We start from the raw sequence: 24,545 nt of genomic DNA, 5'->3' as shown, positions 1-24,545 counted from the left end.
ATGTAAAGAGAAGTTCTGTTTCTTTTTTATTTAAATACAGAACATGTACCTCAAATTGCAGTGACATCATCTATCGAGGACAAAAAATACATGTTTTCTTTGTAACCTTCCCCCCAAAAAACTGACATACTTAAAAACACAATTGCGCGTGATTGGGGGTATCAAGAAACGATGTTGTTGCAAAGGGTTCTAATAAATCAACTTGAAAAAAACGTGCTGCAAAGGGGTTCGTTGGCGGTGTGTTTTTATGAAATCGCTACAAAGGGCCCTCTTCTCTCCGGTTGATCATTTGAGAGGGGGCTTGGTGTGGTTTGGCAGGGAACAAAGCTCGAATTCAGTGGTTGCTTGGCTTGGCTTGGCTTGACTGGGTTGGGCTGTATTTGCTTCTGGGCTGTGCTGCGCTTGTGAAGCTTGTGTCTCAGCAGCCCGTGTGTAATTTAATTTTCTGTGATTTTAAACGTACGTAATGTGAATGAACAAGTTGGTTTTTAATCATGTTGGACCCGTGGGCTTTTGCATTGGGCAAACGGATAGACAGGCGGAGGGAAGAGACAAGTTATGTGGATAAATCAATCCATGCGCTGCCTGCGGGGGATGAGTAGCTGCAGCAGAGAGCTGCCTCCTTGGCTTTGCACCCGGCTGCTGGTGCTGCTGCTTGCTGCCAAGTCTCTTTCCAAATGATTGCACTTAATTTCCTAACTCTGGCGAAAGGTTTCAACTCACCTTTACGTTTCGTTAAAAGGAAGGCACCTAAATGCACACTCCAAGGTTACTCCCCGCAGGTTGGGAGGGGCGGGGGGGGGGTCTGTTATGGTGTAGTTCTTATAAAATTTTGATTACAGCTTAATTTGGGTTTGGGTTTTCTGTTGGATAAAGAGCTTATAGAGCCCCCTTTTATTTTGTTTTAATTTTTATTTTGCGGCAAAAAATCGGGGGAAAAAAGCCAAATATTGACCTTTATTCTTCTTCCGCTGGTGGATTTATTTTTGTTTTTTTGCGATAAAGCCCAATCGATAAATCGAGAGGGAAAAAAAGCCAAACAAAAGGAAAGAACGGATGGATAGGATGGGATGGACGAGCAGATTATTCACACAGCGTTTTTGCTAGTGTTATTATTTTTAGCAAACACAAAAAAACAGCCTCTTCCCCGCTTCACTATATCTCTCATTTTATTCAAGTTTACTTTCTTTTTTGTTCTTTTTCTCATCTCTTCTTAAAAATAAGACAAATTTCAAATTATTCAAATTTATAACTACTATTTTTTATTTCTTACTTTTATTTCATATTTCTTTTACCCAATACTTTCTTTACAAAACCAATCGAGATGACCATAGTCAAGGAATACAGAATTAGAAACAACTGCACGGTCGATGAGTACCGCATTGCCCAGCTCTACGCCGTGGCCAAAATGTCCATGAACGAGACTGGTGGCGGCGAAGGAGTCGAGGTGCTGAAGAACGAACCCTATGACAACGAAATGGGAAAGGGCCAGTACACATACAAGATTTACCACCTGGGCAGGTAAAGTATTTGAAGAAGAAAAAAGCATTTTTAGTAATTTAGCACTAATTTTATTCTGTTTGTGTATTATTTATTGTGGAGAATGTTGCTATTGTTCCCTATAAAAAAATTGGTGTATTAGGGTTGGTTGGATAGTTGTACTAAAAATAACGTATTCATTTTATTCTAATTTTACTATTATTATTATTATTATTATTATTATTATTATTTTGGTTAGCCGTATCCCTGCTCTGCTGCGTCCCCTGATCCCCAAGGATGCACTGATCCTCCACGAGGAGGCCTGGAACGGATACCCCCACTGCAAGACAGGTAACGTTCCCTAGACAGCAAGCATATTGCGAGAGAGAGCCAAAGCCAAAGCCAAAGCCAAAGCCAAAACATACACACACAGCTAACAACAAACCCCCTTCAAACAATTGCAACCTGTGCTCATTTTATGCATCCCTGTATAAACCATTTTTGTTCCCACAACAACGGACAAATGCAATATAGTTGTGACTTCGCCGTACATGAAGGAGAACATGCGCGTGGTCACCGAAACGATGCATCTGGCCGACCGCGGCACCACGGAGAACGCTCTGAACCTGAGTCTCGACCAACTGGCACAGCGCCAAGTAGAGTACATTGACGTAGCAGACAACTCGACAATCTCCAAGGCTGCCTACAAGCCTTCGGAAGACCCCTTCACTTACAAGTCGAAAAAAACCGGGCGCGGGCCGTTGAACAAGTCTGGGTGGGAAAAGGACTGCGAGCCCGTAATGACTTGCTACAAGGTTGTCACTGGGGAGTTCAAGTGGTGGGGGATTACGTCGACGGTTGAGCCCCTGATACAGAGCAATATGCGCAATGTCTTTACCATGTTCCATCGCCAGTTGTTCTGTGATACGGATGAGTGGTATGGAATGACTATTGAGGATGTGCGTGCGTTGGAGGAGGAGACTGCAAAGAAGCTTGTGGAGAAGCGCCAGCAGGAAGGTTCGTCCAAGACTGACTTTAATTGAGGAAATGTAACTTTAGTTTCATTGATTTTTACAACAATTTTATTTATCTTTTTTTCTTCTTCTATACCCCCATCATCTATATAACATTCTTTTTTGTTTGTTTTGGTTACAGTGGTTATAAGCCGAGTTCAACAGGAGCAAGTTTAAAAATGAAAAAATAAAATAAAATAAAAAGCGTGACTTTTTCCCACAGTACAGAGTCAAAAACAGAAACCTCTTATATTTTAAACCTCATTCATGCGCTTGATAAAAAAAGTAATGCTTACCACCTCTCATCTTTCTTGAAATTTTTCTTTTTCTTTTTGTATTTCAACTTTATACTATATTACAAATCCCCTCTCTCCAGACAATACAAAAAAAACAGATAGATAACAAGAACGAGAAAAAAAGGGGTTTTTTTAATTTTATTATAACTATCATTATGCCGAAATACTACTGCGACTATTGCGATATTTTCCTCACGCACGATTCCGTATCTGTGCGTAAAGCGCACAACACCGGGTGGAAGCACATAAACCAAGTGGCCGCATACTACCACGGCCTCGACCACGACAAGACACAGGAGATCATTGCAACCATTAAAACGGCCTACGAAGGTAAGGAGCTTCCTGATCTGCCCACGGTCGTGTATCCGCCGCCTGGCAGTGGATATGAGGGTGCGGGAAGCGGCAGAAGGTATTCCGGCGGCGGAGCCAGCGGGTATGGTGGTGGGAGAGGCGGGGGGAGGGGCGATTATTATGGCGGGAGAGGCGGTGGAGGACGCGGAGGACGCGGTGGGCCGAGAGGCGGTGGTGGGTCAAGGGGAAGCAGCAGCGGTGGGTACCGTCAGAGATCCAGATCCCCATACGGTCGCAATAATGGTAGTGGATCATTGGCCATGCTGGCTCCGCCGCCAATGTCAATGCCGATGCCTCAGCAGATGACACTGCCGGTTCCGCCAATGGGAGTGCAGCAGCAGTATTCCTCCAGCACAGGACGCTTGTTTAGGTCGCCAGGCGGGGGAAGCAGTGCAGGGCAGTATGACCAACAGCAGCAGCAGAGCCACTACAGCAGCGGTACTGGTGGACCACCGCCACCTCCTGGCATGGCATCGTCGTTGTCGTCGAACTCCCGTAGTATGCGCTATCCCGGGCAGCAGATGCCGCCACCACCTCAGTCGCAGATTCACGAGCGCGAGCGTAGCCGCGAATGGGACCACCGATCATAATCTTATAAAAAAATATATAAATATAAATCAAACACTCGATACGCCTAGAGTTTGTTCAAAACATTAAATGTTGTTTATGTTCTTTTTTATCATTTTAAAATTAAAGCAGTGATAGTGATATTAAAAACCACACTAACAAATCCCTAACCATTGAGAAACCTCTGAAAGCGTGCTTACGCATTTATTTTTGCTTTTTGTTAAAAGGTAGGTTGTGTGCGTTGACAATTCTTTAACATCTTTTTCAAAAGGTAGGACAAAGGCAGCATTACTCTTAGGCACTTGGCAGCGGATTATCGATTTCCCCCCATAGAAAAGTTAAAGAATAAGACTGAAGATATCTATTACTAATTGCACTGAGGTAAACGTAAAAAAGAACCCTCTTAATTTCCGTTTTCCTTTTCCCTTCTCACATGGCGTCGTAGCCGACCAAAACGTACGCTGGGCTGGGCTGGTACAGCATCTGTGACACCAGCTCAAAGCCGGAGTACATGAATGCGCGCACAAGCGTCGCTGCCGCCGCCGTATCCACCGGCCCACCACTCACCGTGCTCAGCGCCTTAGGCAGAGCACAAATAACCGACGCACAGCCCAGGACATCCTCAGCAAGCTCCATCAGCGCCATAACCGCCGTGCGAAAGCTCCCCTCGCTAGCGACAAACTCAGACACATACACGAAAAGCACATCGTCAATGATGAACCCGTGCCAGGGGCGGCGCTCACACCCGATGGCGCGGAACTTGATGTCGGCTGAAATATGCCGCACGCCGGATTTTAGTGTGCCTTGGCTGGGCACGCCGTGTGGGAAAAGCTCGCGCTGCAGATCTGCTGCTGATTGGAGGGCAATCTCGTGGTTTCTTTTCCTCGCATCAGCCGAAGCAGATGCAGAAACAAGAGCGCCTCTTCTGCAGCCTCTTTCCATGTCCTGCATCATGCGAGGCATTGTTCTATTGCTCATACTGTTGCCGTTGCTGCTCCCAAACGACTGCTGCTGCTCCCGGACAACCGTCCCTTGCCTCTGGACTATCGACATGCGGCCGTCGTCCCCAACCGCATACCTGGCAGCGCTGTCACCGCCGCCAGGCTCAATAGCACCTACCGAAGAGCCGTCAAAAACACCACCCTACTTCCCTACCCACCGTGTAAAAGTACCGTTCACCCCTGCTGTTTGCAGCACGCTCAACACTGCACTCGGCAGGGAAGAAAAGATCACGACCGGTCGCCGCTGAATTATTCTCCAGAGACGAAGGGCTCATCTGCTGGTCAGCGTACTGGCCATCGGCATTCTCGCCAAACACCGCCGCCATGCTGTCCAGATACCCAATGCCTCTGACATCGTTGGAAATAGTCGCCGCACTCCCGCTAGCGCTGCTGCTCCTGGGCGACAGGTCCTGCAACGGGATAAACGCATCCCTGGTTGCCTGGCGGACACTGTCGCCGTAGATACTATTCGGTTTACCATCATCAACCGAGGTATTATCATTGAGGCTCGAGCTAAAGCTGCTAGCAATGCTGCTTGAGGAAGAGGAAGAAGAGGAATAATCGCTACCGATAGTAAACATCATTTCAGAAAGAAAAAAAAAGTTGACTTGAAAAGATTGAAAAAAAAGGTGGTGGTTAAAAAAAATAAAAAACTAACTGTTATAGAGCTTTATGTTGGGCTCTGAAAATATTGACGATGAGGAGTAGAGAAAAATGACCAGTGTCTTTGTCAGCTTCGGGTATTGATAATTTTCCTTTTTCAACTAAAAAAGGAAATGTAAAACAGATTTGAAAAGTTGTTAAAAGATTTTGTTAGGGCTTTTTGTAGTAAACAAAAAAAAAGCTATTCTTCGTAGTGGAGATATTGTTGTATTGTAAAAAATAAGAAGAGAAAAGAAAAGAATGGACAAACAAAAAAATTTTATACTGCTTTTATATTTTTTTTCTTGTCGTGTGTGAAACAACCCAACCAATACGAAAAAATGAAAATGAAAAGAAGAGGCGCATTTGTGCTTCTGTCTTATCACAGCCAATCACAGCGCAACAATGCGGGAGTGTTTATTTTTCGAAACGAAGATTCCAACCTTCTTTCTTTTCGTTAATATTTGAGTCACAAGGGGTCCAAAACAAAACGCACGCTCAGAATATTTAAATAAAAATCTATATATAACAAAAAAAACCAAGCCATTTTCTACATTTGTTTTACTGCACGCATAAAGCCATGATCAACAAGTTCGACGAATAGCATAAAACAATAAAGGTAATTCAATCAGTACATATCGCCGAGCGCCTTCTGCAGGTCCCTTGCAGAGTTATACACCCGCTCGGTATTGCTCGTGTGCGCGCGGCCGCCACTGCCACCGCCACCGCCAGAAACATTGATGCTGCCTCCACCATTCTCATTAACTCTCTCCAAGCTCATCTCAACACTGTCATCCCAAAAGGCCCTGCGCTGCTGCTGCAGCTGCTTTCTCTGTTTTAAACCTTTCCTCTCGCCCACCGCAGCAGCCGGCGCCGCCGCCACACGCGAGGTCGGCAAAGTATCCGAGTGATGCAGCCCCGCCAACGTCGCAATCTGCTCACCCTTGACATCCAAAAGATCAACCAAATCCTTCAAATCCCCAGCCATCTGCCTCCTACGCCTCTGGTCGCTCTTCCGCGTCGGATCCAGCATCTCGTACTCCCCAACCATCCGGCGGTACCGACGCCCCACAGCATCCAGCTCCTCCCGTAATTGCTCAATAACCACCCCCGTAGTCCTCCGTGTATCCCCCAAGGGCGATCCACGCTGAGCCAAACTCCGCGCAATTACCTTCCCGCTCCGCGTCGGCGTCGGCGTAAACGAATGATAGAGTGAATCTCCACGCACACCCTGCAAATCATCCTCACGCGAAACATACGCTGGCGGTGGCGACAATGTTGACCGCTGCGAATGCGGGCGCTCCATAGTCATGACATCAACGTAGGCATTCAGAAGCCCCTGCAGCTGACGCATCGGCAGAGACTTGTACGCCACTGCGTGCTTCCCATAAAGATACGGATCATGGTTCTGTGCCTCCAGGGACCGACACACCGGGCAGTCTGCCGCCTTGGTGCTTCGCAGATGGTGGAACCGCTTAATATGCTCCTGCTCAAGCCCTGCCAGTGTCTCGCTAAGCTGCCGCACAATATGTGCACTGTAGATAGCGTCATTCAGACTATCATATCCGTCATCTGCGCGTACATTTGTTCGCAGACTCTGCTGCTGCTGCTGCTGCTGCTGCTCATGCTCATGCTCATGCTCATGCTGGTGTTGTCGACGAAGAGAATCTAAGGTCTGGCGTCTCCCTAGTTGGTCGCTGTTGCCTAGATGCGAAGTTATGGATTCGCCAGAAATCCGCTCGCTGCGTTTCTGCGCAGTCATGGACAGCGGCGGCAGCTGGCTGCGGTGGCCGGGCGTGCTGGCCGCATGAACTAAGGCAGGGCCGACAGAACCGGGCACCGGCATAGGCGCGTCGTCCTGCACCGTCGTCATCGTGTCCGATAGCTCGCCGTCATCCTCATTGTCATACTCGTCGGCCATAGCATCCATGGCTGCATCAACATCAGCAGCATGGTCAGTATTGGCAAAATGACTTCCAAACGCACTCATCGCTTGCTGCTGTTGGTGCTGGGGGCGGCCCCGCCCAGCCAACGGCGACATCTGCTGGCGATAGCCACGGCGTCCCCCCATCGAGAAGCGCTCCCGCAGCGGCGACACAGCCCTCGGCGCCGGCGGCGACGCCAGGCGTTCTCTCAGTTCAGGCTCCTCCTGGCTACTGGGCCAATGCACCCCCTGCGCCAGCCGGCCTCTCCTTGTCGGCGTCTCGAACACAGGCGCCCCCACTATCCGCTGGCGAGCAGCCAATGCCGGGCTTCTGCTCTCCCTCGGCTCGGACTCTTCCGGCACAGACCCCACGTCCGCCGGCTGTTCCGGCTGCGCAGCTTCCGACTGATTCTGCGTTTTGGCGACCAGCAGTTGCTTGCCAATACGCTCAAAATGAGATTCCATCGATGCCAGAACACTGCGCATAAACGCCTTGTCCACGGGACCATCATCCCCAGCATCAGCATTATCAGCTGAAACGTCCTCCGTCTGCACAGCCGTCTCGGTCGCCATCCCACGCCTTGGCTGCTGCTGCTGTGGCTGTTGCTGCTGCTGTGGCTGATCCAGAGTCTCAGAAGCTTGTTGTGCGGAAGCTCTTTCGAAACTACCATTCTTACTGACGACCGCCGAAACCATCTCCTCCAGGGTCCTGTAAAGATCCTCCTTGGATATCGACCCCTCACCCAGGGCATCCAGCACTCTGGCCAAGCCCTGCGCCAACCCACCGCTACTGTCACCACCATCAGCTCCGCTGCTGCCGCTGATTTCACGGGTGACCGATGCAGACAGTGGTTGCGGCAGCGATGACACCGACGGCATAAGCGGCGACATCCCGCGCATAACGCTATAATTACCGGCCGCAGTATCGCTAGTATACCGCTCGACATACTGCTGCGTGCTCTGTGTGCGCTGAGGTGCCACCTCACTGCGGTATCTCTGCATAAACCTATCAGTGGCATTAGCCTCGGCATCCGACGCCGCCACCAGTGCTGGTGGTGCCGGTGCAGCTTCTGACCCGACAAAACTGCCTGACTCATCGTCAATAAACCGCGAAAAATTATTGCGCCTACGCGGCGTTGGTGCAGCTGGGCGGGAATCTGGATACGACCGGTTGCTAATATCCGCTGCCTGCTGCTGCTGCTGCTCGCGTTTGCGCTCGCGCTGCTTCTCTTCAGCCTCCATGCTTATTCCCGCATACACGTTGTTCAGCTGGCGATCCAACGTACTCATTGTGCGCATCCGCCGCGAGTCATGGTCAACAGCAATCGGCCCAAGCTGCGAGCGACCAGTGTCAGCCGGCCGACCACCCTCTTTGGCACCAACACCGGGTGGCGTTTCTATCTGCGTCTGCGAGCTCATAGTCGTAAGAACAACCTTGACCATATCGTAGATCTCCTTCAACGACGGTGTCCCTTCGGCATTCTCCGACACCACCTGCGGCTGCTGCTGCTGCCCACGCCCAGCAGATTGCTGCCCTTGATGCCCCTGCTGCTGCTGTGGTAGCTGCTGGCCCCTGCCAAATCCGCTCATGCCCATATGCCCCATGTCCAATCCTCCATTGACCCCACGGACGGCGTCGGCGACTCATACCTTATAGTATGCACAGCGTCAGACTCGTAGCTCAGCATCCCGCGCAAATCACCCTGCGACCTGCCACCCCACTCCGAACCCGGCCATCTGCAACCACCCGCGCTCTCGGCGAGTTCTCCATCGACGAAACACTGTCAATCTTTCCCAGCGCTACATCCTTATACCTCGGCAGCCTCGCAATATCCACCGTCGGTTCCTGAAACGGCACATACGCTGCCGACGTCACCGTCGACTGCGACGTCCAATCACGCGACACAAACCCGTGCCACCAGCTGCGTTGCACTGCGCATAGGCGACGCCATTCCACGTGACGCTCCCAGAATCCGTGCATGCGCGGGTGCGAATTGCCCAGTGGCGAGGGGCGTGCGGTTGATACGGATTGACTCGGTTGGCTGCATGTCGCCTAGAAGCAGTGAGCCGAGTCCCAGTGAACCATCGTCGCTCTGGTCATAGTCTGGGCTGACTTGAGCGGCCTGTGCAAACTCGGCTGCTGCCCGAGCATTGCGCTGCTGCTGCTGGTAGTCCTGCTGGTGGCTCGCCTGGTGGCTCGCCTGGCGGTCCTGCTGATGCTGATAGTTCTGCTGCTGCTGCCGGCTCTGCTGCTGTTGCTGGTAGTGGTGGTGGTCGGGCGTCGACTGTCGCGAGGCAATCGTCAGCGGCGGCGGGCGGCGCATATCATCAATGGACCGCGGCCCCGCCGGCCTGGCATTGCGCAGAGGCGCCATCTGACCCTGGGGCTGCGCCCTCTGCATCTCGCCCTGTGGAATTCCGACGGCGGCGTCTGCAGTGCATGGGCATCAAACGGCGGCACCACATGCAGCACACGTGTGGACGGCCCATGGTATGGGTCGCGGCTCATGACTGTCCTTGGGGTTGTTGGCGGCGGTGGCAGCAGTACGGCGCCATCAGCCTGGCCATTGTTCTCGCGCTGTCCATAATGGCCATAATGGTCATACTGGTTGTTTTGCGCATGGCGTTGCTGCTGGGATGATCCGTCACAGGCGTAGGCTGCGCGGTGCCCAGGGACGCGACGATATTCCGGTCGCCAGGCCCAGGCGCTGCGAAGCGGATCCACCCGCGACCCATCGGCGATTTTGCACTGCGATGGCTACCCTCAGTTGAGTGGCTGAGATCGGCAGGGATCAGGCCACTGACCTCCGAGTCGGCATCTGACATGCCCAGGCTGTTGGCCTTGCCCATCAGTTCAATGGGGTTGCGCATATCCATAGCGAACCGTTCCTCCTGCTCTCGCATCGCCTCCACCGTGGCCTCCCTGCCATCCCACGTGGAGAAATTGCGCCTCCTCGCCAACGTTGACTGATTTTGCTGCTGCTGGGAGACCCGATGTCCCGGCCGCATCCATTGATTGCGTCCATTGCCAATAATCGACGAGCTCGACGCAAACAGCGACTCCGGCGGCCGGTCGAACCAAATCCATCGTTGTCATGGTCAGATTCACCCATAAGATCAGAGAAATCCATTTCATGCTGCCTCGCAATATCCTCGTAATCAGGGTTGCTGCTGGTCGCGTAGTTGCCAAACATCTCATCAGCATCCTCCACCGGCCCAAACCCGCTATCCCTCGCGGAGCCACCCCCCCGGGAGTGCTTGGCCTCGACGAATAGCCCAAACTACTGACCATATTCCCGAACCGCCCACGGCCCGAGTTGCTGAACGGGCTGAACTGCGTCGGTGACGACAAATGCCCACGCTGGTGTGAGCCACCACCGCCACCGGCCCTGCCCTGGCTAAAGTACTCCGAGTCCTGCCGCATGGACTCGGGCGACTGAGCGCCCAGGGTCTCCTGACTGCCCATATTAGGATGGTCAAGCGAATCAAACGACCCATTCAGCGAGTACTCCCCCCTCGGCACAACAAACCGATCATCCAGCGACCGATGCGCGTCGATATTCTGGAAAGGCGGAGGCTCCAACCGCAACGTCGCATCATCATCCGCTTCCACCCTAAGCTCCTCAACCACCCTGATATTCTCCGCTCTCAAAGCCGCTACAGCCTCTGTCATTTCGTCCACCTGCTCATTCTGGATCTCCCTGACGACTGAGTATACCTCGGCAATGGTCGAAATGATTTGGCCTTCGCTTGAGTTGTCGGGGGTAGGAAGTGGATTCCTCAACTGATGCGCTGCACCAGGCTGAATTATCATATTGTCTCGCCCTATATTCGCGTATTCAGCGCATCTTCCTCGCTGTTCGTCGCTGAAGTTACTGAAAGCTGCGCCGTGGTGAATGTGGTGTTGATATCGGGTGTATCTGGAATCTCCCGCCATTCTCATCCCAGTCAACCTCCTCCTCCTCCTCCCGCTGCTGCTGCTGCTGCTGTGGGAAAGACTGGTTGAGCCGACCCATTACTTGCGCCAACTGAGCGCCTATTTCTTCAATCCCACCAACCTCTCGCGTATGTTCAGGCGAGCTAAATGTGGTCAGCCTCTCGTCACGCTCATCGCTCTCGTCGTGTTCACTGTCCGAGGGACCATCCCTTATAACATTAGGACCATTAGGCTGGCGACCATCGGGGTGGCTACGCATAGTGGAGTGTCTGTCGAGCGTGTCTGAGTGCAACGAGCGCGTATGGCTGTAGTCGCCGACACCACCGCCATTAGCGCGGTTCAAAAAAGAGTCCTCGGAAATATCCTCGGCCGTCAGACCCATCGTCTGACGCGTACCACCGCCAGTTTCCCCAGAGTGCGTGGAAAATTCCTAGTTTTAGACAACAAAGAAAGCCAATGACAATATACAGAACCATTAGCTTAAATCAGCCTTATCATTTGCAAAAAACGCGATCCTTACTTTTGTTATGCGTCAATCGCACAGGCATAATCCAAAAATCCAAAAAGAAGAATAAAAACAGCTTACCATCTCCTCCATTCCTCTGTCATCCTCAAAACTATGCCCAAACATATCGTCTTCTTCACTATCATCTCCACGCCGTCCATTTCGGTACCAGCCCTGCTGGTCGACACGGGACTCCGCCGGCGTATCGCTCATCCGGCGTATCTCCAGCCGCTCTAAAGGCCCATCAAACTGGTCTGCAAAATCCACCCCCGTTTCATCCTGGGACACAGCACGGCCAATCTCCGACACTGCATAACCCAAATGCTCAGCTGTGTTGTCCTCGTACCCGGAAAGTTCCTCTGTTGGAGGCTCATTGTGATCTGAATACATTGCCTGGTAATTAATTGAAGGCGACATTACTTTTAAAAAGGAATAAAGTTGTTAGAATTGAAATTAGCGAAAGAAAATAAATAAATAAATACGAATAGATGTAGGAAATATAAAAGTGCAAATTTGGAAGCGAAAAAAGGGTTTAGTTTTTTGCTTGGAGGGTTTTTTTATTTGTTTAATAAAATAAGTGCAAAAATGAATAGTGTTAGGGAAGTGAAAAAAATAGAGGGTGGGCAAACAAAAAAAAGGATGAACGGAAGAAAAAAATAAGACCTTTTTTATTTACGTTTTTTAAAAAAAAATTACTAACGCGACTTTTTTCTATTGTCCAAATACTGAAAAATAAAAATATTATCGCGACGCGATTCAGATTTTCGTCCTTCCCCCTCTCATCATTTTCACAAAGTTCATGAAAATAAAACTGCAATTCCTGCCTAGTGGCTTTCGTCACAAACATAAAAAATGCAAGCTTTAATTTAATCACGTGATTAATACCCATTATATCTTAAAATATATGTGTATTATTAGTTGTATTTGATGTTGAATAATAAAATGTGTTCTTAATTAAGCTAGTTGTTCTCTCGCATGAAATCTTTTGTTTTAATCGTTTATGCTGTTTATTGAAACTAGTCGGCAGCACTAGTTTTCTTTGCTTGCTGATTACTCAGACTGCTAATCAAAAGTGGGTTCAAACCTGTTGAGAATAAGTGAGAAATAGCTATGTAGGAAAAAATTGGCTACCTTAATTCTGCGCCACTTGAGCTCTTGCTCGTCTGACTATAGACAATAGACATAGGCTAAACTCTGCGCATGTTTGTCTCGATCGTCTTTTGTCACTTTTTGCGTGAACCAAGTAGGTGCATTCCCAATTGTTTGCTAAAACAATTAAAGATGATGTGCATGTTTGGGCTTGCTGCAATACCTTTGTTCCAAAAACGTCGTCTGACTTCAGGCACTGATTATTCTGCTGGATGGGCTGTAAAGTTCACAGGAGCCACTCCAGTTTCAGCTTGTGCCATGCCATTAAGGATGGAGGTAGAAATCCTTGAAACTGGGAGTTGGTTATCCAAAAGAGGCTCAGTGCTATTAAACGCTAATTTTGAATTCGGGATCAGGCCATTAGAAAAAGAGGACAGAGTGAGAAATGGAAAGTGTGAGAAATGGATAAAAGGATAAAAGCATAGTCACTGTAATGAGGACTTGTAGTTATAATATATATTAATAGAAATGGGACTACGAAAAGAGCTGAAGAGCTCACTATTCAGAACTCGCTGTGCGCATAAAATACCATAAACATATTTCACACGTCTACGCTGTCACATGACGCAACCTCCATTTCTGATGTCACAATCACTCATTTTATTACAAAGTATTATTTTTATACTTCTTACTTAAACCACCACTGTGAATTTCAAGCATATCAATGATTCTTTTAATATTTTCATTTATATTTATATTTGATGGTTATGTATTACTTTTGCAAATTTGATCAAGAATATTTATAATAAATATCTTCTGGAGAGGATCGTAATTAATAATTGGCTCATTACTGGCATATTGGCCAAGCACCTGCATTAACATTTTCTCATTACTCGATGAGAACCCAGCATTGCAATTACCATCAATAAAATCAAATAGTTGGTCTCCATTTAGCTTCAAATTAAATGCTGAGCTACTACCACAGCTATTTAAATGCTTGTTTTCTTCGGAATATTTTTCCTGAATGATTCTAGCAGGAAAAATTTGGATCATAATTTATTTCATACCCAAACTCAACACGAACAAACCTTTCCATTATTTTAGTAGAATTGGAGAATCAAGATAACAGCCATAAATGTAAAATCTGCTGTTCATAATATTTAATGATTGTATTTTGAATTTAAATTATTTATCTTTCATTACTCAATTATTTATTTTAGGCTTATCAAGGGTTTTCTTTATTATACTATTGGTTGATGGCGATCAACTTATTGTTTGTGTGGCTAAACAGCCAAGACTGGCTAATAAGTCACACAGTGACCAAAGCAATATTCTTTCTACTCTTTACCTTTCACAGTACATAGCACTTATTTATTAAATATACTTTGTCATTATAATTTATCTACACGTTCATAGAACGTCCTATATTCCAACGTTTTTTTATATGTACGCTCATGCGTGTACTTTGCAAAGTAGGGAGCATGTCTGGGCATCATTATTATGCCTTCCTAATTTACGCCTGCATGATCCAATTAGTGCCCTATCAACCGGCATGCAGACGGAAACTTGTTTCACGATCCTCAACCTCGACATCTACTTCCATGTCTTCAGGCTGCGCAGCATTACATTAACGCTGCTATTTTTGAGCTGCACTCGATGTGGTTTTGCAGAACAGGCTGTATAAATGGGCTGTAGATTATCTACACAATGAACATGCCCATCTCATCCTAACGAATAACTCCTAATTGAATGTATCATTAGCTGTACACACTCCAATATCTCCTGTTTTTTCTTAACAAAAAGCTGAAGCATTTTTTGCTGCGATAGCTTTTTCTGCAATGCTCTCCAATACCAATCGCAATCCCAAGCGAATGTCAATACAGCCACATTGTTTGTATGCTTGCTGTCATCTCTTATTTTATTTTTATTTTTATCAACGCTTCTTATCAACTAAACAGCAAATTAAGCACAACGCAGATTAAGCTGGACAAGTGCCCAACAGTTGTACATGTGTTTCTGTTTGATGGCTGTTGCACATGATCAGCCAAAACACAGACTAAATCAGCGGCTGCAAAAGTGCATGCAAACTGAAATTATGCAATTTATTATTCTAATATTATCTGATTTTTTCGAGCGATATTTACGAAATTCATTCTCTTGGCTTTCAGTCTAATTTTTGTAATTGTACTTTTCAATGGAAACTTTGGGGGTGTGTGTACACTGGTTTTATTTTCTGCCATGATGGATGGCAAAGACAAAAATTAGCACAATTAAAAGTAAAGTGCCATTTAAAAATCATCACCGCGCAAATTATAGCTGTTTAGAGCTCATAGAGCATCGAGTGCAAAATGTCGTTGGACGCTCGGAGATATTTGCAACTGGTTGTCATGTTGTGGGTTTGGTACATGCGCTACTCTTTCTAGCCATGCCCGTGTTGTGATTTTGTGAGGAGCCCATCCAGACGCTGGCAATCCGGAGAAGGTACATGGGTAAACCCCACCCTCCTCCCATTCCGCTGCCTCTGATTTCAGGTCTTAGGCGTGTTACCAGCCGGATTCATATTGAACAAATGTTCTGTGGGCCCCCGTATATACCACGGTTACAGGTCTTATGGAATGGAACCGGCCCGATTTTTATTATAAGGGTGTTCTTTAGGTCCCCTTATATACCCAGACATCCCAGACATGACATTGATGAGACCAGTTGCAGATATCTTACCGAGTGTTTACTAGACACATTATTTTTTGTGATGTACAAATGAGCGTGGCTGTGGCAGACGGCGGATATAATATATGGGCCAATGTAGTGCAATGGATGACGCTGGGCGAGAACTGTTGTATGTGTGCGATCCCCTCCCACAAAAGTTGTGTATTGTGAACTGATAATCCATGCTAAAGTCAAAGTTGATGCTGCTGTGTGTGTGCGTGTGTACTGTAGTCGTGATATCGTAATGTTAGGAAAATATGTGTGCGTATTAGAAAAAAGGTGGTAGTATTTTAGAGGAAGTGGTGGTTGTTGGGAGAGAGATAGGGAACCAAAAAATAGCTTGAAAACTGGGCGCTCCTTTTATATGAAATAAGACATGCAAATAGATGGAGAAAAGCAGTAAATAAGCCCTGCCAATTGAAAAAAGAGATGGAAAAATGAAAAACGCAGTGGGTTCTAAGGCTTGCCAGCCTGAAATATGTTTTTTACTCTTTCTGTGTACCAAGAGGCTTGCTTTGGGTAATGAAACGCTCCAAACCTGTCAAAAAATGGCATCGGCATAAGCGTCGGCGCGCACAACAGCATTGGCAGCAGCGGCAGCCAGGGAAAGAGTGGTGAATGAGAAGAGCTGCATGTTGAAAATGATGGTTGCTGGTAAATAAAATAAAGATGTTTGCAGTTGTGAGTAAAAAAGGAGCAAGAGTGTCTAAAGAACTACCAACTGAATATTCGAGAAACCATGTCTTATTTATACATGTCATTTTTAGCAATAATGGAAGCAGCATCCTGTACATGTCATTGCCGGAAATGATTCATCATTTTGTGAACATGCTTTTAAAGCACTGACATCCAATACTATTCAAACCAGTGTGTGAATTGACTCCAGATATGTCACAGTTAAGTATTGGTTGATGGTGATCAACTGATTAACCAGTGTTGGCTGTTTAGCCACACAAACAATAAGTCACCCAGTGACCAAAGCAATATGCTTTTCTACTCTTCACCTTTCACAGTGCATAGCACTTATTCATTAAATATACTTTGTCATTATAGTTTATCTACACGTTCATAGAACGTTCCTATATTCCAACATTAAGGCACATGGCGTTGTATGTTGTTATACTGAGATTAATTGATTATGCACGTGGCAATCAGAGCAATGATGATACGTTTTATTTAGTTTATTTATGTCATAACAAGAGCATATAAGGAATGGCTGTTGGGCAGCCAAGAATTGTTCTCCTTGGAAAAATAAATATCCTTTTTTGATTAATATTATTTGTAGCAAATACTAATTGTTTATGTTTCAAGTCTAGCCTCTTATCCAGGTTCTCTAAATATACATGTAAAATTTTGAAATAAAAGTTGCCCCCCAAAAAAATACATCATTGTTTGGCTTGCAAAAATGGCCGAATGCATGTTTGTATTTTTGGAAATATCAAAATCACTTTCACTTTATTTCACAGCATAAATTATGCAATGTTGGAATCAAAATGATGCAATGTTCACATTTTTCTTCAAGCACATGGAGATATATCTTGCTGCTATTTTTGGCAGTTTGGGCTTATTATATCGCCCAAATACAAGCCTCTTGGTGCAAAAACATGGGGAAATTATTTTAGGCTGGCGCAAAACGAAGAGCTTGCTGTATTTTCATTTTCCATCTCTTTTTCTAAATGGTAGGTCTGTTTCGGCTGCCTTTCTTGTTCATTCATTTGAATGCCGCATTCCATATAAATAGAGCGTCCACTTCCCAAGACATTTCTTTGGTTTCTCATTTCAACCACAATTTGTTACAACACCACTTACCAATTACACTTTACGCGCCATGTTCATATATGGAATATATCATCAGCGACCGCGGACACCACTTACTTTCTCTTGACTTTTCAATAACCAACCCTTTACTCGCAAAATCTACAGTCCACATTTTTACTTTCAAAACAACTTATGCCAAGGGATGTTCAAATACATCCATCGGCTTTCCACGTCATTCTCTTTTGTCATACAACCAGCCCTCATTTTCATATTTTGTATCCTCATTACCCACTCCTCCCTTTGCTGCTGACCACCCTCCTTGCTAATGTATTGCCTGAACAAAAAAACAAAAAAAGAACAAAAGATGAGTGTCCATGGGCCTTGAAACATTGTAAAATGTTCTCGGGGTTTTGTTAAATTTATTATTAAATACATGGCGGCACAGCAATCATTACAAGTTTGATCACCTTGTGATGTTGTAGATGCAACTCATGACAAAAAGAAAAAGAAAAACAGGCAATATAAAGGCATAGAGGTAGGGAGCTAAAAAGATAGGAAGTGTGATACAAGGAATTGCGGCTTGTCTCTGGCAATTGATTAATGAATCAATCGCTAGTTAATTCCCTACTTGGATATGCGGGAATTCATACGCACACATAAATACTAATGAATATGAACAGTGGAGGCTATTCATCCCTTAGCTTCCTTTTAGTTCATTTTTGTTCAAGATCGATTTTTAACGTAACGCCAGCCAATAGCCAAGTATCTGAAAGACAAGGCCGACAATCAGAAAGACAAGCTGGTTTCTGGCTTTGTCGAGCAGCTAACCTTGTGTCTTGCCCAGGCAAATGACTGTAACATCAGAAATGAGCCCGAGTCACGTGATAGCGTAGACGCATGAAATATGTTTATGATATTTCACGCGTACAGCAAATTCCGAATAGTGAGCTCTTTAGCTCTTTTTGTAGTCTTATTTTAATTAATATATATTATAACTGGCCAAATTTGCATTACACTGGCTGCCGAGCCATATAATGGCATTTTCAGGTAGACATACGATTTATTGCATGTAACAATGTTATATATATTTGTTCTGGACAAGCCGGCAAAGTTCTCAATGAATTGTTGGCAAAACCCAATGTGCGTTGCCTTAAGTCCATCAGTGAAGGAATAAAGTACCAATTGTCGATAAACCATTTTATAGCCCAGATCACAATGCAAGACCTTTTGCATTGCTGTTACCAAACAATTGTACTGCTCAGCTAAATTCTCAGCTTTTATATGTGGAGATTAGTCGGCTTTCTTGCAAGTAGCAGCACCATGAAGTTGTGCAATTTTGAGCTTTAGACGGCTGCTTTGAGGCCCATTTTGAATATACATGTTTCCTCGATAAAACTTGCTAACCCATTTTTAACTGTTGATATGGAAGGTGCGCCTGTGCTGAAATACTGGTGTAAAACTTGGTGAATGTCCAGCAGTGTCTTTCTCTCTAAATAATGATATTTAATAAAACCAATATTCAGTATTTGCATTATTTTTAGGCAGATATCGTTAATTAAAGTCATTTTAAAGAGTTTTAAATGATAAAAGTGTTATAGTAAGAGGGGGGTGTGAGGAGCATTAGTTGTCTAGTGTTAGAAATACGGGGTTGAATTTATAAAAGGTTTTATTACTAATGTTTCTAAAATACTACTAGGGCTAGCCTCGTCTTATATGTGTGCCTTGTCGCCTTTGTTATGCACATTGTCAATTGTGCGCTCCGTTGATGAGAACTGAATCTTCTGTAAGCAGACCGGTATCTTGGAAAGTCAGTGTTGTGGTTTTTGAGTGTGTGTGCGCTCATGCGCGTGCATTGCAAGATGGGGAGCATGTTTGGGCATCAATGTAATGCCTCCCTAATTTACACCTGCATGATCCAATTAGTGTCCTATCAATCGGCACGCAGGTGGAAACCTGTTTCGCGATTCTCGATTTCAATATCCACTTCCATATCTTCATCCTGTGCAACAATAGAGGCTTGGAATGTGTGTTGGGCACTACACTGCATTACAAAAAATGGTTCATTTTTTCTTTTTATATTCTTTTGCTTCATAATGATCACCAATAACATTAAATTTAGTTATTCCTGTTTTATATCCTTGGATTCCAATAATAACACCTCTACACTTCTGCGTCATATCTTTTATATTTTTATATTTTTCATCGCTTAAAGACTGCATGGTTACTTTTTTGCCCTCTTTATTTTTTAATTTCATTGTAGTTTGTTTATTATTTTTATTCTCCCCATCCTTTGCATCCTTTTTATCAATTTCTTTATAATAAATCTCAATGTTTATATCTTCGGGGTTCGTGATTATTTCTTTGTATACTGTATCTTCCCAGTATTTTTCTCCAGTAGGAAAATAATCCTTGCAATTATAAATGGCGACAACCCACATTTTATCTTTACATATCTTGTATAAAGCTTCAACAAACGCGTATCTTAAGTCACCCTTTTTTGGTACTTTTATAGTGGATTGGTCTGACGGAGATTCGGATGTTTCGAGTACAATGTGTCTTTTTTTTTAACACTATCTTTTTTATTGATAACAACATGTCCTTCAAAATATTCATCATTCTGACCCATTATATGGTATTTTATTTTGACCATTTGACTGTTGTCCTTGTTTCCATTCTTGTTGTTGGAATTCCTGAGTCCACTAAAGAAGCCGCTTCCCCCCTCCCTTGTTTTTGTCGATGTCATTGCTGTTTTTTTGGCGGTATCAATAGTACTGCTACCTTTGCTCTCGACGGGTTCGCGGACGTGGTCGTGATTTTTGGTCGAGGTAGGTTTAGCCCTATTAAAATGAACAACTAATAATGATAGATATTTTCCATGGTTTTTAAATAAAGGTAGTAAATGTATAAATTTAAATGGAGAAAAGAAGAGAAAAGAAAAAACATTTGCTTAGTTGCTTCATTTTGGTTTGGTGTACAATTTTATAAATTGAAGAGCGACATTATTTTTTCTCAGCATAATTTGCAGAAAAAAGCTGGAAAATTGAAGTATTCATTGTACATTTTAAAGACTACCATTTTTTTTATAAAAAGCATACCGAATACTCGATTGTAGTTTGTAGTATTATAGAATAATGTAAATAGCCATGGTTTATTATAAAAAGACGTTCTTAGTATATCAAAGACAAATGGGTTTTCTACCCCCGCTTGTTTGGCTATTCACTTGGCATTATAATGCTAGAATGTTCATCTGCTTAAGTGCTTAAGCGATTATACAACTGAGCACTTGAAAGTTTTGGCACCTAACAGCTTGGACGCTTGGCGCCTCGATTCAAACGCCCACAAAGACCGAGCAAACAATTTTTGTTGTTTGGGGCTGGTCTGCTCATCGGTAAGAGCGTGAAATAAATGCAGCTATTGCTTGGCACAAATTTCTTCACTTGACTAAATAACGAATTTGTATATTCAACACAATAAAAAAACAGGTTCATTTTGTTTACCACTTGGCGCGCTTGCTGCGGTGGTTGCGGCGGTTGCGCTTTTTACTAAAGGCAGCGTTCTTGTGCAAACGGAAGTGGCTATCAAAGTAGCCAGAAGGGTTGGGCGACCCACCAAGGCTTGGGTCGTCCTCCGACGAGACACTCCCGCCAGTCCCATTGTCCTTTATCATCGAGTCATTGACTTCAATCTTCAAGTCCCTCAGAGAGCCAAATAGCGCGTTGCTCTGCAGGCGATACTTTGGCGTGCCAATCTCGGGGATGAATACAGGCACTGGGCCGGGCGTGGTTGCCGGAGTGTGCGACGGAGTTCCGTCAGTCTTCCAGTTGGACTTTTTGAAGAAAACGTCTGGCGGCGTCAGCATGCCCAGGGCGCGGCGCATGTGTGAGGTCAGGTAGGTCAGGCCGACCTGGTACGACGCATTCATCCAGCCGAATCCCTCGCGGGGCACGTGCTTAAAGTCAACACCAACGTTGCCATACTCGACCTGGAAGCGGTGCGTCATGTTGACTACATCAAACTTTTCGGGCACAACGCCGTTAAAGTCGACAAAGGCCTGCGTGATGGTAAACAGCCAGCGGTAGGCAAAGCGACGAGCGACATCGACAAAACCATAGTTGTACAGGCCGTACCAGGCAATGATCTGGTGCGGTGCCCAGCCAAAGGGGAAGTCCCATTGACGGTTAGGGCGCTGCAGCGAGATGACGCCGCGCGACTCCTCGGTTCCGCTGACCAAGCCGCCCATGACCTCGAATTTGCGGCAGCTCACTTCAACCAGCTTGCGCGCCTGCGCTGGCGTTGCACACCCGGCCCAAAGGGCCCACAGAGCAGTCACGCTCTCGTAGACGGACTGCTCGCCCAGCAACACGTCGTAGTCAAAGTACAGCCCCTTTTGCTCGTTCCACAGGTAGCGGTCAATGTTCTGCCGCCGCTGCTCAGCGCGCACGCGCCACTCGGCTGCCGTAGTGTCACGTCCACCAGACCACGAAAATTGCCCGTCAAAGTGCTCGTCCAGCGTGTCGGCAATGTCCACCTCGTACTTGTACAGGAGGCAGTTGAGGTCGGCCGTCGCCAGGTTGGCGCAGCGCCGCTCCAGCCGGTATGATGTGTCGTGGCCGGACTCGCGCACTGCACGGTCGTGTACAAAGTACGCATCGAGCTCGGGCTCGCTGATTTGGTCGCTGGCGTACAAAGTCTTGTACTCCTCGATGCTGATGCCCAGCCGCTCGGCGTACGGCTTCATTGTGTGGTCAAAATGCGTGCTCTCGGTCTCTGGTGGCATGCCGATGCCCGTTGGGTGGTAGCAGCTGAGCCCAGTCTTTTGGTCAAATCGCGGGGCTTCCATCCACACAGTCAGGTACTCGGTGATGGCCGCATCGAATGAGCGCTTCAACCACTCGTGGTTGCTTGCCTTTTCATCAGATGTTGATGCTGGCAACGCCTCGAAGACCTTGAGAATCATGTCTGTGAGGAAGGGCGGTTGCGAGCGTGTCAGGTAGTACGAGCGGTTAGCGTTGAGGATCTTGCCGTAGTGCTTGATTTCGTAGGCAAAGTTGTCAACCATGTTCTTGGACAGCTGGTAGCGGCCGTCATTAAGCAGGCCCAAAGCCTCAAAGTAGCTGTCCCATCCGTACTGCTCGTTGAAGCGCCCGCCGGGAACGACAAACGGCAGCGGTCGGTAGACCAAGCGACCGTTGGCATCGTACGAGACATCGGCGGCCAGAGATAGAATGCCAAACTCGTTGTTGATCGACTTGACGTAGCGCGGGGTGATGTCCTTGGGCAGCTTGACAACCTTGATCTTGAGGTTGCTCAGATCGCGCGCAATGCCCGTGTAGTACTCGAACGCTGGCTGGTCATTGTATGGCACGTAAATGATGGGGCTGGCTCCGGGCTTGGTGTTCTTTGGGTCCAGGCAGATAGCCTGAATACCAGACTCGTCCATGCAGCGCACCAAACCGTTCCAAAACGATGTACGGATCATGCGCGACAGCCGGTTGACGGGGTTCTCGTTCAGCCGCTCCTCATCAATGACCACCTGGTTCATGCCGCAGTCGCGGGCCAGTGCCATCTCCTGCAGCAGGTTGGACAGCATATACGTGCCACGCACCTCAAATGTGCGGAAGCCGCCGCTGCCGGCCGTCGGCACCTTAAGCACTTTGGGCCCAGAGTCCTCGATTGTGATCTGGTAGTCGCCGTTTGAGTCCTCCTGCGCAAGAAGGGCTTTCTCAATAACGTCAATGTCGATAAGGAAGCGCCGGGGATGCGAGCTCTTGTCATCGACTGACCCACGCCGCCGGACATTGCTGAAAGTGGAAGTGGTGCGAAAAATGCGCTCGGGACTCTGATTCAGGCTTTCGGATGGCTCCTCGTCAAGGAGCTGCATTGGCAGCGATAGGTGCGGGTCCTGGTGGTACGGCCTCTACAATTGTAAAATTGATAACCAGGCCAAAATATTCTTTTTTTTAGTAGAAAACAGACCAATGAGGATGAGATTGGGTTGGGTTGGGGAAAAAAAACAGTGATGACGACATCATCATGCATTAATGCTAGGCCAGAGTGGAAAAATAAAAAATTATCGAGGCGGAGCAAAGCGAGGCGAGGGGATAATATCACTGAGCCAAAAAAGCTGCCGTAGCAATATCGAGAATATCAAGAGCATGGTGTGTGGGGGGAGGGGGGGTAAAAAAAAGTAGTAAAAAAGACCAAAAATATGCCAGTACGCATGCCTGACCTTTGTATTCTGGTTTTGTGTGTCAAATTCACAAAAGAAAAAACAAAAATATTATGCAGTGATTACTATGAACAAAAACAGGAAATGGTGGACCGTGCATACAAAAAATAAACAACTTGATTGATGTTTTTGTGCCTTATTGAGCTTTGCTGTGTGCCTGATATGAGATTTCGTGAAGATGAATCATATTATAAATGGGCTTCTATTTACCTGATAGGTACGGGACCGAGACCGATGAATACCAGCGGATCTGCGCGAGGCTGGTTCGCGGTAGTACTCGCTGGGAGGCGCATGAACGTCGATCTTGCGGCCTGTATCCACTACCATGGTTTTTTTCTGTATTGCTTAGTTGGCTAGAAAGTGGATGGAAGAAAAAGTATGGTCAAGGAAAAATATAGAATAAAGCAGCAACCACAAAAAATAGAAAGAGAAAAAAGCAAGAGTGAAAATAGATGGAGAAAATTAAGGAGAAAAAACGATATCCAGAGACAGGGAATGGCAGACTCTTTATATATGGAAAACTAGAAGAGAACAAAACAAATGTATGCGTGCACTCACAGAGTGAGAATCGGAGAAAGCTAAAAAAAGAGAAAAAAATGGAAATGGAAGTAAAAGTGATAAATGGCGAGTGAATGCGCAGTGGAAAGAAAAAGCAGATGGAGGCTTCGTAACCAGGAGAGGACCAAGCGACAAAGAGGGATAAGGGGAGGAGGGGGAGAGCAGAGGTTTATGCGTGTATGTGTGTGTGCAAAATAACGAACGAAATAAGAGAGAAGGGGGTGATAGGGGTGGGTTTGCGAGGGGGGTTGGTCAGTTCCATTTTTAGTTATATATTTTTTTCAGGGGACGGGGGTGGCCTAAAAATGGGTGGTTGCGTGGCATCGAATTAGCGGGAATTTCTTTAAAAAAATAATTTGGCGCAACATCGCGAAAGAATAGCAAAAAAACAAGATTTATGCCAGTGTATTTTTTCCCTTATTGAAATATTTTTTTGTTGCCGAGCTGTTGCTTTTGCATGGGTCGTCTATTGTTTTTATTGTGTAAAATT

General features: G+C 46.3%; 5 protein-coding genes across 5 annotated transcripts; 2 read left to right on the top strand and 3 right to left on the bottom strand.

The window, feature by feature from the left end:
• Window positions 1-1,324: 1,324 nt before the first annotated feature.
• Window positions 1,325-2,522, top strand: BX661DRAFT_173579 (phosphatidylinositol transfer protein beta isoform; the record flags this gene model as incomplete). Its single annotated transcript, XM_051533883.1, has 3 exons — window positions 1,325-1,521; window positions 1,739-1,830; window positions 2,014-2,522. The coding sequence occupies 3 exons, from the start codon at window positions 1,325-1,327 to the stop codon at window positions 2,520-2,522; spliced, it is 798 nt and encodes a 265-aa protein (XP_051388765.1).
• Window positions 2,523-2,943: 421 nt separating this feature from the next.
• Window positions 2,944-3,117, top strand: BX661DRAFT_137818 (U1 zinc finger-domain-containing protein; the record flags this gene model as incomplete). Its single annotated transcript, XM_051532705.1, has 1 exon — window positions 2,944-3,117. A coding segment is annotated over one exon (174 nt), but the record flags the coding sequence as incomplete, so codon positions are not given.
• A 692-nt stretch (window positions 3,118-3,809) lies between these two features.
• On the bottom strand, window positions 3,810-12,105 carry BX661DRAFT_226921 (uncharacterized protein; the record flags this gene model as incomplete). The annotated part of the gene is made up of 14 exons (XM_051538982.1): window positions 3,810-4,821; window positions 4,862-5,241; window positions 5,985-8,858; window positions 8,897-9,010; window positions 9,049-9,195; window positions 9,236-9,667; window positions 9,697-9,878; window positions 9,923-10,168; window positions 10,209-10,255; window positions 10,335-10,504; window positions 10,543-11,022; window positions 11,150-11,595; window positions 11,797-11,854; window positions 11,885-12,105. 14 exons carry the CDS (start codon window positions 12,103-12,105, stop codon window positions 4,136-4,138), a joined length of 6,483 nt encoding a protein of 2,160 aa, XP_051388763.1. The 3' UTR covers window positions 3,810-4,135.
• Window positions 12,106-19,159: 7,054 nt separating this feature from the next.
• BX661DRAFT_189035 (uncharacterized protein) lies at window positions 19,160-20,238 on the bottom strand. Its single transcript, XM_051537526.1, is given in 3 exon segments — window positions 19,160-19,481; window positions 19,494-19,721; window positions 19,859-20,238. 3 exon segments carry the CDS (start codon window positions 20,009-20,011, stop codon window positions 19,329-19,331), a joined length of 534 nt encoding a protein of 177 aa, XP_051388762.1. The 5' UTR covers window positions 20,012-20,238; the 3' UTR covers window positions 19,160-19,328.
• Window positions 20,239-20,647: 409 nt separating this feature from the next.
• Window positions 20,648-23,576, bottom strand: BX661DRAFT_70189 (neutral trehalase). The gene is made up of 2 exons (XM_051539433.1): window positions 23,498-23,576; window positions 20,648-23,185 (listed from the first exon to the last, which is right to left on the bottom strand). Exon 2 carries the CDS (start codon window positions 23,147-23,149, stop codon window positions 20,762-20,764), a length of 2,388 nt encoding a protein of 795 aa, XP_051388761.1. The 5' UTR covers window positions 23,150-23,185; window positions 23,498-23,576; the 3' UTR covers window positions 20,648-20,761.
• Window positions 23,577-24,545: the final 969 nt, after the last annotated feature.

Source organism: Kickxella alabastrina, assembly GCF_025024165.1.
Source record: "Kickxella alabastrina strain RSA 675 chromosome Unknown BX661scaffold_35, whole genome shotgun sequence".
NCBI lineage: Eukaryota > Fungi > Kickxellomycota > Kickxellomycetes > Kickxellales > Kickxellaceae > Kickxella > Kickxella alabastrina.
The sequence above is the reverse complement of the archived record's forward strand: the minus strand, read 5'-3'. Positions and strand labels throughout refer to the sequence as shown.

What these genes read in the sequence shown, in the direction of transcription:
- BX661DRAFT_189035 (XM_051537526.1), bottom strand. Translation starts at nt 20,011, where the DNA reads ATGACATCGACAAAAACAAGGGAGGGGGGAAGCGGCTTCTTTAGTGGA. An exon ending in AATATTTTGAAGGACATGTT is followed by an intron (nt 19,722 to 19,858) that starts GTTATCAATAAA and finishes GCTTTATACAAG; the next exon opens with ATATGTAAAGATAAAATGTG.
- BX661DRAFT_70189 (XM_051539433.1), bottom strand. Translation starts at nt 23,149, where the DNA reads ATGCAGCTCCTTGACGAGGAGCCATCCGAAAGCCTGAATCAGAGTCCC.